This window comes from Calypte anna, chromosome 4B (genome assembly GCF_003957555.1).
Source record: "Calypte anna isolate BGI_N300 chromosome 4B, bCalAnn1_v1.p, whole genome shotgun sequence".
NCBI lineage: Eukaryota > Metazoa > Chordata > Aves > Apodiformes > Trochilidae > Calypte > Calypte anna.
Window position 1 is genome coordinate 18,786,101 of NC_044249.1, and position 17,904 is coordinate 18,804,004.

The following is a 17,904-nucleotide window of genomic DNA, read 5'->3' on the forward strand; positions in this document are numbered from 1 at the left end:
TTCCTCTGCACTTCATGCCAAAGCCTCAGCCTTGGCAGACACGATGTATCGATACATCCACTCGCACATCCATCGCTAAAACACCCCGCTCCGGGGTCGTGGGAGGAACGCGCAGCCCAAGCTCGGCCGTGCATTGTGGGAGGTGTAGTTCGCGGCTCCCAGAACTACAAGTCCCAGCCTCCCGCAGCACCAAACAGCAGCAGAAGCAGCAGGGGGAGAAGGAGGAGGAGGAGGAAGGGAGAGTCGGCTCAGCCCAGGCCTCCAGCCCATGCGGGAGAGCCCCCCGGGGGCGGGCCGGGGCGGGATGCGGCTCCCCGGCCGGCTGGGCGCGCTCCGCAGCACGCCCCTGCTGGCCCGGCCACCGGGGAGGGCCCGGGCACGGCCGGCAGCGGGCAGGCGAACCTTGGCCCGCGGGCGGCTGGGCGGAACCATGGCAGAGGAGGCCAAGAGGCTGGCCGCCTGCGCGGCGGTGGACAAGCACGTCCAGGTGAGGCGGCCTGGAACCCAGCCCCGTTACGGGGTGTGCAGGGAGATCCCCGGGGCACGGAGTGGCCACGGGGTGTAGGGAGCACCGAAGTGCGTGGAGCAGCTGTTGAGGGTGCACGGAGCCCCCGAATGCGCGGAGTGTCCCCGGAGTGCATGGAGTCCCCCAGTGAATGGAGAGTCTGTGGGGTGCACGGAGCCCCCAAACGCCCAGTGTCCTCGGGTGTACGGAGCTTCCCAGTGCATGGAGCAGCTGTGGGGTGCATGGAGCCTCCCAGTGCATGGATTATCCTCGGGGTTCGCGGAGCCCCCAAATGCACGAAGTGTCCCCGGGGTTCGCGGAGCAGCCGTGGGGTGCACGGAGCCCCGCAGTGCACAGACGGACTCTGGGTTGCACCGACTCCTCCAGTGTACGGAGCAGCCCTGGGGTGCATGGATGGGTAGTGGGGTGCACGGACCCCTATCTCCCCACAAAGCACGGACGGTCCCGGAGTGCAAGGAGGGGACCCCGGGGATACATAGATGGGTTCTGCTGAGCCTCTTCCTCCTTTGCTTGGACTGTGCTCCTTAAGTCTGGGGAGAAGAGAGAAAACCGCTTTCCCGTGCCGGTCCCTGCTTCCCAGGCAGCTGCTCCATGCTTTTCCCGGCTCAGCACGGTGTACCGGAGTTTGGGCTAACATCTTACACCTCTAAACTTTTACCGTGCACCCTCCTGCGAGCTGGGTTGTGGTGGGAGTCCAGGCTAACACCGTGTCCTGCGCCTTTCTCCAAGTCCAGGGTGTTCTGAAGCCGCACCCTGTGTCCAAGGACCCAAGCAAGGAGCAATAGCCCCTAACCAGGGGGTCATGCCCTGTCCTTTTCAGGGAGGGAAACAGCAGCAAACCCTTTAATCAACCCCCTGAAGCTCATATAGGACTGGAGCTGCTTCAGGTTTGTGATGGGCTGATTGCGAATGCTTGGAAGATCAGTGGTTAAAGTCACGGGGTGGGCTATCGCAATCTTTGCTGTGCAAATCCTTTTGCAACAGTATGATGAAACAGTTGAAGAGTTGCTGCCAAGGAGGTAGAAGTTATCCGTCTGGGGGGGTGAAAAATATTTCATTTTTCTCCCTGTTCCCCTCTGTGGCGCTGGCATCTTGAGGTCTGGTTTTCGGTGGCTTCCCTGGTTTCCCATAAATGTTTCACTTGTTTTGCTGCCTCTCCTTACCCCAGGCAGACTGCAGCTGCCTGGAGGGGGACAACTATCTGAGACCTACACCTCCTCCCCCTCCCAAAAGTTGTCCTTAGGGTGGAGGAGCTATGGGGGATGGACTGGCAGTTGCATAAAAAAACTTTCTTACCCACAGCAAGCCCTGAAATTGCATGTGGAGGGATTAAAGGAGGAAGAATTTGTGTCACAAGGTGTGGAGCTGAGGCACCACTGCTGCTTGGAGGTATTACGAGCAGAATGTGCTCCTGGTTTGGGCTAAACTGTGACTCTTAATTTTGGACTGTCCTAGTGAAATAGCTGGCCGTTGTGTTGCTTTGTGGTCAAGCTAACTTCGAATCACGTTTCTGGCTGTGTCCCAGCTGATTAAAGTTCAGTGCCTGGCTATTCATGCTCATTAAGTGAAATAGACAGCAGATAGGGTGAGAGTGCAGTACATGCCATGGAAGCTGGCTTGAAGCAGTGGTGGAGATGCAGGTTACAGTCACCACCAAGCAGTTAGGTGGTCTCAGCTGCCAGAGAAAACCTGTCTCCCCTTCAGTTTACTGTCAGGGTTTAGCGGCTGTCTGTAACAGATAGGTTTGTGTTCAGTGGTTAGAGCTATCTCTGTTAGCAGAGGGAGCAATGTAGTCTCAGAAAGCAAAGCTGCAGACTCCCTTCCATGCACATAGGAGATGGCACTGACTTCAGGGTTCAGCTATGCTGACCAAACCTCTTCTGCTTAACTGTGCCATAAATCCGTGGCACCAGGGGCTTGGTACTGGTGCTAATCAGGCTCCTTGCTTGGTGTCCTCTGTGACACCCAATGCTACTTGTGTCCTCACAGGAGCTCTTCATGCTGCCTTCAGCAGATGTAAAACTTGTAGGTAGGAGGATTAGGAGGGAGGAACTTCTTTTCTCTTTGTTTTGTTTTTCTTTTTTTTTTTTTATTTGAGCCAGATTGGTGTGTTTACCCACAGCACTTGTCCCCAGGCAGCTGTAGGAGCAGAATCCCTCACTCCTGGAGTGGACACAGAGATGACCAACCTCGGACACTGTGGGATGTTCAGCTGTGATGGCTCAGAGGAGCAGGGCTGGCTCAGGGCTTTAGAGCCTTAAGCTGCTTGGGGAAAGCTGGCTTTGCATTTATACAACAGCTCCAAAGGCAGGCCCTGCTAGAAATTAAAAGGTGGGCAAGAGCTGTAGGTCCTGCTGCCTCAGAAGGCTGAGCATTAATAAGAGGAAACTTTGAAAATCACACTGTGTTGATCTCCTGCTCTTTGCCCAAGTAAAACCTAGTTATGGAAACTATTGCTGGACTTACCTTTGTGGTGCTGCTGACAGCCACTCAATGGGGATGGCCTGGTCGGCATCTCCAGCGTTGGGCCCCGTTCCTCTGTGCCTGGGTTAGCAGGGACAAAGCTTTGGTTGCTGCAGACTCCAGTCATGGAGTACATCTGTGTGTCCTCAGCTGTGCAGTGGCTCAGTGCCTTGGTTTTATTTGCTGTGGTTTTAGTAAACAGCCTGCAACATAAGCTTTTTTTTGCATGAGGTGCTGCTCCTCATTGCTGTGAGCTGGTCCTGCCCTTTGCACACTGACCTCGTGCTCTGCTTCTTGCCAATGCATGCCCTGCCCCTGTTTTAAAAAGTGGATGGGTTTTGCCTGGCTTTGTCCCTGGTCTGACTGTGCTTGGAGCTGAGGAGGGAGAATTGGGAGCATGGTAAGGCAGGAGTTGGGACAGCACCAATTTAAACTGACTTAAACTGTTTTTCTAGGAAACCCACTTAGCACAAGGTCTTGCCAGCACCTGAGGGAGGGTGTTTTACCCCTCCTCACTGATAAATGCCTTAATGGGTCAGGATCTTTGTGACATCTTACAATGGAGTGGCTGATGCTGAGGCTTTGCCTATCCCTGTAGGGCACCCAGCTGCTCCAGGAAGCTGTCCCGCCCTCTAGAAATGAGGGCAAAGAGAAAAGAACCTGCCTAATTCCAGAAAACACAGGTCTTTTGGGAACACTGGTACTGCCCATGTCCTGATGGCCTCTGTGCAGCTTTTCTTGCCCCTTCCTCTGCCTCCTGGGCAGGTGGAACTGAGAAACCTGGGGAGCTCTTGGGTTTCTGCTGGCTATGTTGCAGGTTTGCAGCTGAGGTCTGGTGCCTTCCCCATCTTCTGCAGAGTCACAGTGTTTACCAAGGGCTGGGTTATAAGCTGGGCTTCTGGTTGTGTGCTGGGTTTTGGAGAACTTTTCTTAAGCTTTTAACCTGCAGAAAGAAGCAAGGAAAATAATTAATTCCAGAGGAGCGTGACCTGCCTTGAGCTCCACCTTTCCAGGCAAGCTTGCATGACAGTCAGATTTCAGATGGTTCAAGTGTGGTTTTTCACCACTACTGAACTCTGCATTTGCTGCACATGGAGAAGAGACCTGTCTAATGTCCAAGGGATAATACACAGCAGCTCTGTGCCTGCATCTCTGGCTGGCTTGAAGTCTTTCTCATCTGAGGTCTCTGTAGTGATCTTGGGCCTCCTTAAGTCAATTTAAGCTTTGGAGCTCATCCAACATATGCTGAAAATTGGAAGTCTGCAAGACACTGAAGGTAGGTCTGGGTGGCTAGGAGACTGAGCTGATAATAAACTGGGATTGACATCACAGAGTATCCTCTTGCAGAAGTAATACAGTTGCACCCATCCACCCTCAGCCTGCAGCACCTTTTGGAAGTGTGTCCTGGTGTAACAGTAGTGATCCTTCTTAAACTGAACCATAAGCAGAGAAAGGCCAGTGCTGATCCTGTGGTTAAAATGTGATCCTCTTCAACATGCACTGCCAGGCTCACCCATCTTTCCAAAGTGTCCCTGGGCTCTCTCATATGCAGTTAAATACTCCGTTTTGGAGGATGGTTTTTATTACTCTCTAGGATTGGCTGCCGTGCTCTTGGCTTTGGCTACCGGTGCAGCCATGCTGTTTACTGACAATACTGTTGGCAGCAAACCCATGCTTTTACTGTGTGGCTTCCGTGGGAGATGCTATCTTGAGGTTGTTTCAGCTTCTTCCATTGTGGTATTGTCTGAAGCTCCCAGCTTTCCGGCCGGAGAGGGTGCATGGAGTGCATGGAGTCTGCAGCAACCAGCAGCCAGCATGCATTGAACACCCTGAGAGTCACACCAGGGTAGTATTTAGCAAGCACCTGTCCTCCAGGGAGGGGGCAAGTTGCTTAAAATCCCTTAGCTGCCTACAGTGGTTGTGCCATCACTGGTGCAGTGTCTTCCCTTCCTTGCCTGCTGGCTGCTAAAATGTTGTGTGTTGGGCGTGCATCTCTGGGCAAGGCTTCTCTTGCATGTCTTTGTAAGGCCAGATCTACTGGGAGAAGGAGAAAAGGCCTTGTGCTGAGTCCCCAGTAACAGCTCTCTTGTCTCTCTTTGATCTGCAGAACAATCAAGTCCTTGGGATTGGAAGTGGTTCTACAATTGTCCATGCGGTGCATCGATTAGGTAGGATGCTCCCCTTGGTGTCCCTCCCACTGCAGGAAGTCCTCATGTCCAGCTGTCCCAGCTACTTGGAAAAGCAGGCTAAATTGTCTGGGTACTGATTTGAAGCTCACTGGTCTGCTCACTGACTGCTGTGTCCTCCTTGAAGCTGAAGGTTAAAACTGGGTCTTGTATTCCAAATTTATTGCATGCAGTCCTGAGGAGGTAATGATTTGCCACCTGTTCTCCCCTGACAGCCTGGCAAAGGGTTTTACTGGCACCCACCACAAACTGGAAATAAACCCCACCATTTCTTTCCAGCTCTGCTCAGTCCTGACTTGCTTTGTGGCTTTGGGCCATGCAGCTGCTCTGCTTCCTTTAACCCATTTGTATGCAGCTGATGCTGCTCCCTCACATCTGTGTTATTCACACTGAGGGTCCTGCTGAGATGTAATGAAAATGAGGAATGAAATCCCATGGCATTCTTTTTTTTATATACCCTACAGCTAGATTTGACTGCTTGCCCCCTCCCCCCCAGTGCAAACCTGCAGGAGGTGTGAATCAGAAAACTTCAGCAAAGTATTTCAGTGAGGCAAATGCAATTTTGTAACCTGAACATGAGGGGTAATTACCCTTCAGGCTTCATTACAGAGGACACAGAGGCTTAAAAGCTTCCTTCAAAGGGTGCTCAGCCCTAGGGGAGATCTGCCAGTGGAGGTTCTGTACCTCCTTCTGCTTCATTCTCCCTGGATGCAAGACAGAGCAGTGGTGGATGCTGTGATGGCTTGGGAGTGCAGAATCAGCCCTGTCATTTGGGGAGGGTCTTTCTTGGATGTCCCCCAACCCACTGTGTGTGAGAGGGGCTGAGGTTTGAGCACAGCGAGTGCTTTGCTTCAAAGAGATACAGCAGAGCTGGTGCTGTGCCTGCCCCTGAGCACCCAGAGAATCCCAGAAAAAAAGAAAATCACAGAATTATCATGGTTGGAAAAGACCTCCAAGATCACTGTGTCCAACTGTCAACATTCCTGCCCAATAAAATAAAACATATCTATCAATATCTGTATCACCATGCCCTCTAGACCATGTCTTGAAGTGCCTCATCTACAGTTTTTAAATACCTCCAGGGAGGGTGATTCTACCACCTCTCTGGGGAGCCCATTTCAGCTCCTAACTACTCTCTCAGTAAAGAAATTCTCCCTCATATCTAGACTCAGCCTCCCCTTGTGCAATTTCAGGCATCACCCCATGCTGTGTGTGTAATAAAACTTATTTCCCTGGGAGATGATTTGGGAGCTGTGGTTCAGCTTTCTGGGTTTGGCTCAGAAGTGCAACCACTCCCAATTCTAACACAGAATCAATCTCTCTAAATAAATGGGTAGAGTATTTAAAGTGCATTGCCTGATCCAGGCTGCAAAATCTGATTTTTTTTCATGTCTACTGGATGGACTAGTGCTGGGGTGTGGGTTGTAACAACATCCAACCTCGTGTATTGCATCCTCTGTCCTTCCAGCATTACCTTGAAGCATGGAGCCTGTCTGCTTGCTGTAGTGCAAGAGCTTTTGCTGAGTCTCAGGCTGTTGGCTTATGCCTGAGTATGGTAATTACTAAAATAACATTTTGTCTGTAATGATATCTTAGTAATAGATTTTAGTCATTTGAGGTTAACCTGGGGGAGGAAATATTTCCTTCCATTTAATGGAATACTGTATTTTATTAGTCCTTTCCCTGCCATATATTTTAATGTTCTCTAATAAATGGATGTGATGTCCCCAAGGCAACAAGCCAGAAAACCTTTCAGACAGCTGCTGGAGCTCTCTGTTTACAAGGAGCCCAGCTGAACCTGTCTAATGGAGTGAGAGAGGGGAGTGGGGCTCATTTCCCAGGTGACAGTTTGCTGACGAGGCTCCTTGGCTGCTGGAGACTCAAAGGTTAATGACTTGTGATGTCTTGGGCTGAGCCAGGGTGGGTGTTTAAACATTCCTGACTGTAGAAACTGAGCAGGGTGGCACCTGTTTGCATTTTGAGCATGACTGAGTTATTTGCAAGCCAAGCAAGTAACTGCAGTGATTCAGAGGGGCTGTTCTGAACTGAGATTTCTTAAAGTGAAAGTTGGTGTGGTTTTATTTCCTTCTACAACAAACCAACCCAGGCTTCTGCTTTTTTGCCTACAGCTGAGCGTGTTAAACAGGAGAACCTGACAATTGTCTGCATCCCTACGTCTTTTCAGGTGAGTGCTTTTCCCCTTTGCTTTTTACTAGTCCAAAAGCTCCCAGAGGGGGTTTTCCCTTTGGCTTCAGGAGGCAACCACACCACTCTCTATGCTGGCTCACTGTGGTGGTGTGAGTTAACCCAAAGCATCAGTGAAAGCAGTCGTGTTGATACAGCCTGTGGATGGACCTTGTGAAGCCAGTGATGATGGTTCTGTGTTACCCTGACCTGAGCTGCTGGGCTGTGTTTTGAACCAGTGTGGTGATGCTGGTTATGTCATTGCTGGTGTGTGGCTTGCTCTGGATCCTGTTTGTGGAAAAATGCTGTTTAGTGGTGAACCAGAGTCAATGCAAAACTTGCTGGAGACACGTGTTCTCTTTTCATTCTGTATCAAGCCCTGGGAGCTGTAAGAATCACACTGCAAGCAATAATGGCAAGCTCATGTGTTTTCAAGAGAAACTTTAAATGCATCAGCTGGTCTTTAGAAGGAATTGAAGAAGAGAAATCATCTTTATCTTCCCTTTTATGTGCAGCTTTTGCAGGGATTAGTCCAATGCAAACTCTTGAGAAGTTTGCAGGGAGAGGGGAGGATGTGGCTTTGCAGTGAAATGAAGAGCTGCTAGAGAAGCTTCTGAGCTGCTTCCATGCTGTCAGGCAACTGGCTTTGGTCTCTCTGCTGCTTTTCCTTGAGGTGGGAATGTGCTCAGAGGAGCAGCTGTCACCTTGTGCCCTCTAGGCAGGGAGAGGTGACATTTCCAGTCTACAGGGATGGGGACCAGATGTGGGGCTTTTGAGGCTGGCTGGCAATGCTCTGGTCTGGGGATTGAGCATGTGTCCTTCTCACAGTCCTAGTGTGGACCTCGAGATTGTATTTTTGCCACAACTTTTTCACCTTTAGGCCAATCAAGCAGTAAGGCAAGATGCCCAGATGGGCTCTGCGGGGTCGGATCTTCAAGGTTTTCAAGACCTGTGTGGGTAAAGTCCTGAGCAACCTGAGAGCTGATCCTGCTTGGGGCTGGAGGTTGCATAGAAACTGACCTGAATTATCCTATAACCTCCTAAAAGTTTAACATCATCTCACCCTGTTGCTCAGCTGTGAGTGTGGGATGATGGGGCTTTCTCTTTTCCCAGCTGCTGCAAACAACCAGTGGCCAGCCAGGGTGTAATACAAAGTGCTGCAAAGGGCAAGAAGTAAAAACTAGATTTTTAAAATGTATTTATTTTTTATCCTCTATCCCTACTTCTCTTGCATAAATAAGACTGTTGTGAGTCTGTCTTTGCTCTGTTTGAAACAACCCCCATCCTGAGATACCACCTCCCATTTGAATGTAGGAAAACTTTTAGTTCAGCTGTTAAGTCTTACAGAAAGCAATGATAAAATTCCATGTTGGACATCAGCTGGAGCCCATCCTGCCTTACGTGTTGGGATAGTTTGTGCAACACTGTAGAGTTTCTTCCTTTTAAATCAAAAAGGCTGAAGGGAAGAGAATGTTCTTACATCTGCATAAGGAAGAAATCCTCCAGACACGGGGCTGCCTCCTTTCTTTTGCATCTCTTAGACCCCAGACAGTTCTGAGTGCAACATTCCCAGGTCAGCAACACAGCATCTTATTTTCGCTATGTACAGGTGTAAATGGCTGCCTGAGATCACTGGCCAGGAAGAATTGCTTTCAGTGGGCTTTTATTCTCCTCCCTTCCCTGTTGTCAGGTTGGGTTATTCCAGCACCATCAGTAAAGCTAGAGCCCGGGGTAAGTATCAGTCCCTTGGCTTTTGCATTGTTCCTTCTTCTCACCCGGCTGCGTGCCGAGAGCACGGGGCGAGACCCTTCCTGGCAACTACTCCACAGTTCCCAATGCTTCTCCCCCCATCTTGGGAGCTCTGCTGCTGATTCCTGCTGCTCTGCTCCCGTCGCCTTGCAAGCAGAGAGCCTGAGGAGAACCACCTTGTTTCCACACTGCTGACTCTTAAGCCTCTTCAGGATCTGGCCTGCATGTGCAGCACGGTGGGGTTTTGATGCTTTTAATTCCCAGACTTCTGAAATCTCTTTATGTGGACACCATGTGGCAAAAAAGAAACTCACTGATTTGTGGTGTTTTGTGAGTCCTTGGGACAGACCTGGGGCACAGATCAAGAGACCACAGGCTATGGGTGTTAAAGCTTGCATGCTATGAAATGCCATGATAAATGACTTGAGTCATATCTCATTGCCAGGAGTACCCCCTGCCTACTACTTCTAAACTTTCTGGGATACCAATACATGTAACAGCTTCACTTTGTTAGTGTTAGGGGATAAAACTCAGGGGAATCAGTGGATCCAGGATGTTGTGCTGGGGTCTCTTGGAATAGCTGCAGCGCAGGAGGAAGTTCAGGCACAAGCAGAGTCTGTGCAAGGAGGAAATTGCACTCATGATGATTTGTAACACAGAAAATACAAACAATTCAAATCTTTTAAAGCTTGAACTTGGGTTTTAAAATACCAGACCAAAGGGAGGTTAACTCTGGGTGCTCTGTGTTCTTCTGCCACTAGAGGGAAATACATGGCCACTTCAGTAAAAGTAGATCCGAGCCACTAAACCTGTGTTGTGGGAAGCTTCCCCCACTTTTTCCATGAGTTGTGCTTTCCTTTTTTTACTTTTAAAAAATTTACAATATGGAAAATATTTTCATTGTTAGTGCTGTGTTGCTGTGGTGAAAATACTTCATTGTCTTGCTCTCATTTTTCAGCAGAGGAAATCAGAAGGGCTGGGTGGGTATGAAGATAATATCCAAGCTGAAACACTACAGGGCTCAAAAATCCCATGTTTGCTCTGATACTTAGATACAACTCATTCCATGAAGCTGATGGGACCTTCTGCTTTTTAGTACTGAGAGACCTTGGCCCTAGGAATCCTGATGCAGCATTTTAGTTGCAGTAGGATTTTTCTCTTGTTTAAAATAACCTGGTTTGGAAGCGTCGTTCTCTCCTTGCAGCTTGTTTCTGCGGATGGCTGCATCTTCTCCACCCGTTCATGTGGAGCAGTGGAAGTCTCCTAGGGAGGCTCCATCCTTGCCACAACCAGGGGAATGACACCATGATTCCATTTCCCCTTCCTGCTGCTGGTAAATGGTGTTTGCTGTCTTCTTGGTGTGCAGGCCCGTCAGCTGATCCTGCAGAACGGCTTAACGCTAAGTGACTTGGACCGACACCCAGAGGTGAGTGGGACTGTTGGAGGTGACACCTCACCTGACCTTCTTCTAGCATTTTAAGCCTTGGACATCTCCTGGAGCTTGTCCCTTTGGATGGTATGTAGGCTTCCAAGCTGTGTTTCCTTCAAGTGTTTGGCACTTCTGCCAAGCTGAGGCTCGCTCACCTTGCTTGGCGTTGCTCGAGTGTTGTGACCAAGGTTTTTCTCAAGAGCCCCCCCAGCCTTTAGCTGACAACACTGGAGGCTGAAATGATGTGCCTTGCAGGCCAGCAGTTGGTTTTGCTGGTTAATTTTTTAAATCTTGCATGCCTGTGGTTTAGCTGGGGCTGGTGCCCCAGGGTGGTGCCCTTGGGTGGTGCCCTAGTGGCTAATCAGATGCTCATCTCCAGTCAGTCAAGGTGGTCCCAGTTCTAGTGACATTTCTGCTTGGGACCTGACACCCTCCCAAGTTGTGTCAAGAGCAGCTCCTTAACAGGATTTTCATGCCAAGTTTCTCCTCTTCCCACAGCTTGACGTGGCCATCGATGGAGCAGATGAAGTGGACTCTGACCTCAACCTTATCAAAGGTGGCGGGTGAGCCTTGCTGTCTGTCTGTGTGCAGTGTGGGTGGCCTCTGAGCATCCTTTTCAGGCTGTGGTTGTCTTGGGTGGGCTGGAGAGGCTGGTGGGAATTCTGGGCAAGTCTGCGTGTGCACCTGCAGTAGGAGATGACTTTTAACTGTATGTGCAAGGGACAAGGAGGATAAACTGATGGGGCAGGGGAAAGAGCCCTGATGTGGGGCAATGGCAGCACCAAGTCAGGAACATGGTGAAGAGGAATGGATCATCTGGCACACTGGATCCATTTTCTGATTTTTATATTACTTTTTCACCCCTTACAGTGGTTGCTTGACACAGGAGAAGATTGTTGCAGGATATGCAAAATGCTTCATTGTTATTGCTGATTACAGGTAAAAATATTACTGTTCATTATAACCTCTCCATTGTGTGGGAAGATTCAGATAAGTCCTGTATGAGTACAATATTGTCCTTGCTGTGGGTCAGGAGAGCAGGAACAGGTGGAACTGAGCCTGACTCCCAGTACTTCAGCAATTCAGTTTAGATTTTTCTCTTAATTTGCAACTCAGCAAACCTGTTGCACATACAGGCTACAGAAGAAAACTTGTGTCCTGCTTGTCCAAAACATGTTAAAACAGATCTTATCAGAGCATTGTGCTTTAAATTAGTTCTTCCCACAGGTGAATTGTGCCCTCCAGGGCCTGATGCCTGAGGGGTTTGCAAGAGACAATGTGCTCAAGGCCAGGTTGGATGTGTCCTTGAGCAACCTGGTCTGGTGGGAGGTGTCCCTGCCCATGCAGGGGGGTTGGAACTGGATGATCTTAAGGTCCCTTCCATAGTAAACCATTCTGTGATTTATGATTCTGTGATTTACTATGGTAGATCATAAATGGTAAGTCATTCCATGATTCAATGAATGTGATAAGGGAGTTGTGTCAATGGTGTTAGCAGTATAGTGTCTGACACTAATCCTGCCTCGAACTGTGCCCTCAGGAAAAAATCCAAGAGCCTTGGGGAGCAGTGGAAGAAGGGAATTCCTATCGAAGTCATCCCCATGGCTTATGTCCCTGTCACCAGAGCCCTGACCAAAAACTTTGGGGGTGCTGTGGAGCTGCGGATGGCTGTCAGCAAAGCGGTACGTGTCCCTCTGCTTTCCAAGAGGTGCCACCTGCACCTGGGCAAATGGAGAACCAGAGGGCTGGCCTTTCAGCTGATGAAACCTGGGCTTGCAGTCCCACCAGTGGCATCATGTGCAATTCCTCCTCATTATGCTTTGGTTAATGAGCTGTGTGTTCAGGTGTGTGGGCTGCTCCTGCTGCCTTGTGTCTTCTCAATAAGCAACCCTGAGCAGGCTGGGTCTGACCTGCTCCGTGAGGATTTGGGGGGGCTGGAGGGCAATCAGCACTGCCAAAGAGGGTCTCAAGCTGTGAGGCTGCTCATGCTCTGTCCCAGGCTCCTCTGTACCACACAGACTAAATTCAGACTGAAGCTGCTTTGTCACTACTGCTGCTGTCCTTTCCTGACTTGAGCAGCGGGGCTTTGCCAGCCCACATCTCCTGGGAAAAGGAAAGCTCTCTGCAGTCACACTGGAGTTAATATCTGAGGGCTCAATACTTGTTTTTTAATCCCAAGAGGATGCAGTCACTTTGGGTGCCTGGGATGAGCCAACCAGTTGTTCTCTGGGAACTTCAGACCGGCGTTGCTTGGGGAATGCCCATCGGAGCTGCTCCAGCATGAGCCACATCCTTGGAGGATGCTGGTCCCTCCTGGCACTTGTAGTTGCACACCCTGCTCAGCACTGCTGAAACCCCTTGTCCATAGCCCTGGCTTTTCTGCTCTGTTGGAAGGACCCAATTGCTCCTTCTTTTGGGTTTGAGAATGTGCTGGACACATCTGGGAAGCTGAGGTCCAGCAATTCTTCAACTCAAAAAATTCCCCATGGCATCCAGCAACATCACTGAGGTGGAGGGGTCCTTTTTTCATCTTCAACTGCCTGTAACAGCCTTTTTAGGACACTAATATAACTTTACTCTTGTGGAAAGGATTCCCTGTTAGCAATGATGAAATTACATCATTTTTTTCCAGCTCCTGCATGATTGTCACAGGAGAATGAGGAATGAGCAGTTGCCTTGGGGTGGTGGCTTTACTTCCAGGCTTATTGTGGGCTGCCTTGGTTTATGTGAATGATGAATCTCTCAAACTTCAGCTGTTCCCAGCTGTGACAGTCCCTGGCTCTCTGCTCACTAGACAAGGGGCTCATGGTGCTGACAAATGGGTTTGATTCCCAGGGCCCCGTGGTGACAGACAATGGGAACTTCATCCTGGACTGGAAGTTTGACAAGGTTCATGAATGGAGTGAAGTGAACACTGCTATAAAAATGATACCAGGTAATGTCTGTGAATTTTAAATTTTTTTTTTTTTCCAGAAAGAAAAAGATGGCCAAGGGTTGGTCTGTGCAACATAATCCTGACTGTAGGAGCTCTCCCCTGCACAGGACAAAATGTGTCTGTGCTTACTGCCCTCTTATAGGTTCATACATTTATTTCTACTTGAGAGTTTAGCAGCTCAATTGATACAACTGGACCCAACTGGCCTTCCCATGACAGTGAAATCCTGGGGTGCTGCCAGGTGATTTCTGCCACTGCTTTCCACCAGGCACGCCAGTCCTGTGCTCTTCCTTACTCTCCTTGTGCCCATTTAGAGAGGGGCTTTTAATGGATACACTAGTGGACACTGGACTGAGGGTTTGCACTGGGTTACAACTACCCCTGTGTCTTCTAACAGAGTAATTTTTCAGGTGTGTTTAAATGCAAAGTAAGCCTGTGGCTGTGTGTAGCTTCATGTGGCTCCTGTAGGTCTTCAAATGGCTGAAAATACCACACTTGGGATTGTGTTAGTGTGACAGTGGTGGCTGGGGTGGGGTAAATGTCGAGGGGAAGCTTTGGGAGTTGTTTTGCACTTTCTGGGAGTTCGATGGAGAAGACGTCCTGGAGGCTCCCTGTGCAGCTGATGCAGCATCATTAGGCAGGACATCTCTCTCCAGACCTCTGGTGGAGGCATTAGTGCCTTTTAATGAGCAAAACTGAGGGCAGAGCAGTGGGTTTTCTTTACAGAAAAGGTTAATTAAGCACTAGAACAGACTGCCCAGGGAAGTGGTTGGATCACCATCCTGAATGTGTTTAAAAATCTAGATGTGGCTCTTAGGGACGTGGTTTAGCAGTGGGCTGGCCGAGCTAGGTTAGTAGGGTTAGTCTAAAGGTTGGCTTGGTTGATCTTACAGATCTTTTCCAACCTGAATGATTGTAGGATTCAAGCAGTGGTGTGGCTCTGGCATTAACCAGCAGGTGAACTCTTCTTCCCCAGGTGTGGTGGAGACGGGGCTCTTCATCAACATGGCAGAGGTGGTTTACTTTGGCATGGAGGACGGCTCGGTCAGCGTGAGGGAGAAGCAGCCTCACTGATGCCAGCACAGGGCCTGCCCTGCTTTGCCTTGGGCCACTTTGGTTCAGCTCTTGCAATGGTGCCAACCCAACGTTTTGCCTTAACCAGCAGCGGTTGTCACAGGAGAAGGATGGGAAGTTGATCAGAATCCGCTGATGGGATGCTGAATGTCTTTTTTTTAAAAAAAACAAACAATCAAACCACAAAAAAAATTATATTCTATTTCTATATATATATTTTTACTTTACAGGAATGTTGTCTTTTTCTTTTTTAAAAAGAATCATTTAAATGAATTGCTTTAATGTTTTTATTTTGTTTTCTAAGAAATACTTACCAAAAAGAATACTGCTTAGTTTTGTGTTTTGTTTTTTTTCTCTTTTTATTTTTTTTTTCTTGTTTTAAACAGAACTTGAACTCTTCTGGTTGCTCCTTAGTGAATGAGATCAGAAACACAATCCTAATGCATCATTCCTGGCTGGGAGGGTGCTGTATGTAATGGGAGTGCATCCAGTCGGAACCTACTGATGCCTTATTTGGAACCTTTTTGGTTCAGTATTTTATGCCTTTTATTTTTCTATACCACTGGTTTTTAATAGTTCAGGATGTCTAGTTGTCCTCTGTGCACATGACAATTTTCTGAGCCTTTGGTTGTCTCTACATGTCTGTCTGGGACATCAAGAAGAGCCTTTGCTGAGCCTCTGTATGGAGGAGTCGTTCATTCTTTGAGCCAAAATCTGCTCTCAATTAGTTCAGTACCTCTTAAAATATTCCTGTAGCTGGAGGTGTGGGGGACTTTGTAAAGCAAGAGCAGAACTGGGTCCTTGATGAAGTTTACAAAAGCACATTTTAGCAGCTTTAGGGCAGTGTGGAATACTGTTCAGTGGCAAATTGTTTGATTTGGAATGAAGTTTAATTATCACCCTTGCAGCTGGTTGATTTGTGGGAGGATAGAGCAGAATGCACAGGAACACTGAGTCTTCCTGCCTAAATTTTCCACATGTAGCAGGAGAGAGACACTCCTTCAGTATCTTGGTGTATAGGTGCTTTGCATGGTTCTGATGTTGAAATGCAAGCCCTCTGTGTTGTAGATACTGAAATAAAGAGCTGTTATACCAGATTTGGTGGCATTTTGGGTTCTTAAAATAACTGTTTCATGGACAAATGAGCAGATCATCGTCAGGCTAACTGCTGCTCTAGTTCCCCCCCTTACCAGGCCCTTCACCCAGGTCAAATTCACCCTTCTGCACTTGATTTCCTTTTGCTTAAGGTGAATACTTTATTATAAATTAACCAGATCATCTAATCAACACTTGTTAGCTGCAGTACTTGCCTCGAGACTGCCTCAGGTTTGGGGGTCTTAAATGTTGTTGTCTAAAACCAGTGCATCCAAACACTGTTTTTACATCTTTAAATCTTCCCCTTCCTGCACATCTATTCTGTTAATTCTGAAGCACTTGCACCGAGCTGCTGTCCAGCCAGCAACTTGCTGGAAACACTGGAGCATCTCTTCCCACAAAGCTGATGCTGCAGAAGCTGTTTACAAAACCTCAGTCCTGGCCATGGGCTGTTCCCAGATGTATCTTGGGCTCCTAATGTAATCCTAGATAAACAGAGAGCAATGGAGCAGAGCTTTGTGCCCAAGCACCTTCTCACTCAGCATGCTTCTGGAAATGAGATTAGCAGGAGCAAATGTTGCTGCTGTTGACTCTCTTCTCCTCTCTGAAATCAAACAGCTCCTTCTCAAAAAGCCAATAAAACCATTACTGCACCATTACCTTCTGGACCCAGACCAGATGTGATCTCATTTAGCTTGGTGCTTAGCAGGGGCTTGTTAAATCTATGCCTGGAGGTGGCAGGTCTGATTCGTGAGCTTCTCCAGCTGCTTGGGGTGCAGGTAGCACTAGGGGCTGCTTTTCAACAGATGCCCCTGCTGGGGTGGGACTTTGGGTGGGTCCTGGGCTGTGGGTCACAGGTGCAGAGTTAATTGTGCTGCAGAGATGCAATGAAAATCACAAGCACTGAAGAAAACCTGGTGTCTGAACCAGTTCTGGAGGCTTTGTGCAGATTTTCTTCCTGCAATCTCCCCCAGCTCCCATTTGCAGAGTCAGTGGATGGATTCTGGAGATGAGGAGCTCTTAAGAATCTAGCCCTTTCCCTCAGAGGCTGTCAGGCTTCCTGACCTGTTGTGACCATCCACATCTTTGTCTGCCAGCACATGTGAGGCATTTTTAGATGTGGTGCAGGTCCCCTCCTGGGGTGGCCTTGGTTTGCCATGGTTCAGCCCACTGATGCTGAGCCCCCAGCTGCCTAACCATGAGCATGTTGTATGGACATGAGGAGTACAGGCAGCAGAAGTATTTCTAGTCCCTGCTCCTTGCTTTTCCAGACTGTCACCAGTACCTTTGTGTTATTTTTTGGAGAGAAAATGGTTTATAGGTGAGGATACCATGGCAGACCTTCAGATAGGGCAAACATAGAATAGAATCGACTGGGTTGGAAGGGACCTCAGAGATCATCAAGTCCAACCCATGAACCACCGTTGCAGTTACTAGACCATGGCACTGAGTGCCACATCCAGTCTCTTTTTAAATATTTCCAGGGATGGAGAATCCACTACTTCCCTGGGCAGCCCATTCCAATGTCTGATCACCCTCTCCATAAAGAAATTCTTTCTAATCTCCAACCTAAACCTCCCCCGGCACAACTTGAGACCCTGCCCTCTTGTCTTGCTGAGAGTTGCCTGGGAAAAGAGGCCAACCCCCTCCTGGCTCCAACCTCCTTTCAGGGAGTTGTAGAGAGTGATGAGGTCTCCTCGGAGCCTCCTCTTTTCCAGGATGAACAGCCCCATCTCCCTCAGCCTCTCTTCATAGGATCTGTACTTAAGTTCCTTCACCAGCCCAGTTGCCTCCTTTGGACCTGCTCCAGCACCTCAATCTCCTTCCTAAATTGAGGCACCCAGAGCTGGACACAGTACTCGAGGTGTGGCCTCACCAGAGCTGAGTACAGGGGCAGAATCACTTCCTTGGACCTGCTGGCGACGCTGTTCCTGATACAGCCCAGGATGCCATTGGCCTTCTTGGCTACCTGGGCACACTGCTGGCTCCTGTTCAGCTTCCTGTCAATCCAAACTCCCAGGTCCCTTTCTGCCACTCTCTGCCCAGCCTGTAGCGCTGCATGGGGTTGTTGTGGCCAAATGCAGGACCTGGCACTTGGCCGTGATTGCAGGTACCTATCACGGGTTTGCAGTGTGCTTGGTTTGCCATTGGGCTTGATGGTCTCAAAAAGGTGTTTTCTAACCAAATGATTCTGTGAATCTATAACTCCTCTAGGCAGGGGCAGTTTAGCTGTGGGCATACTGGTGAGCTGCTCCCAGTGGGT

General features: G+C 49.0%; 1 protein-coding gene across 1 annotated transcript; it reads left to right on the top strand.

Annotated features, from left to right (window-relative positions):
- Positions 1 to 226: 226 nt before the first annotated feature.
- Positions 227 to 15,643, top strand: RPIA (ribose 5-phosphate isomerase A). Its single transcript, XM_030450591.1, has 9 exons — positions 227 to 487; positions 5,097 to 5,157; positions 7,305 to 7,360; positions 10,475 to 10,534; positions 11,036 to 11,100; positions 11,408 to 11,476; positions 12,078 to 12,219; positions 13,373 to 13,472; positions 14,449 to 15,643. The coding sequence occupies exons 1-9, from the start codon at positions 269 to 271 to the stop codon at positions 14,544 to 14,546; spliced, it is 870 nt and encodes a 289-aa protein (XP_030306451.1). The 5' UTR covers positions 227 to 268; the 3' UTR covers positions 14,547 to 15,643.
- Positions 15,644 to 17,904: the final 2,261 nt, after the last annotated feature.

Excerpts from the sequence above, each read along its gene's own strand:
- RPIA (XM_030450591.1), top strand. The coding sequence starts at position 269 with ATGCGGGAGAGCCCCCCGGGGGCGGGCCGGGGCGGGATGCGGCTCCCC. Across the intron at positions 7,361-10,474 it reads GCATCCCTACGTCTTTTCAG|GCCCGTCAGCTGATCCTGCA; the intron begins GTGAGTGCTTTT and ends CTTGGTGTGCAG. Across the intron at positions 11,101-11,407 it reads AACCTTATCAAAGGTGGCGG|TGGTTGCTTGACACAGGAGA; the intron begins GTGAGCCTTGCT and ends CACCCCTTACAG.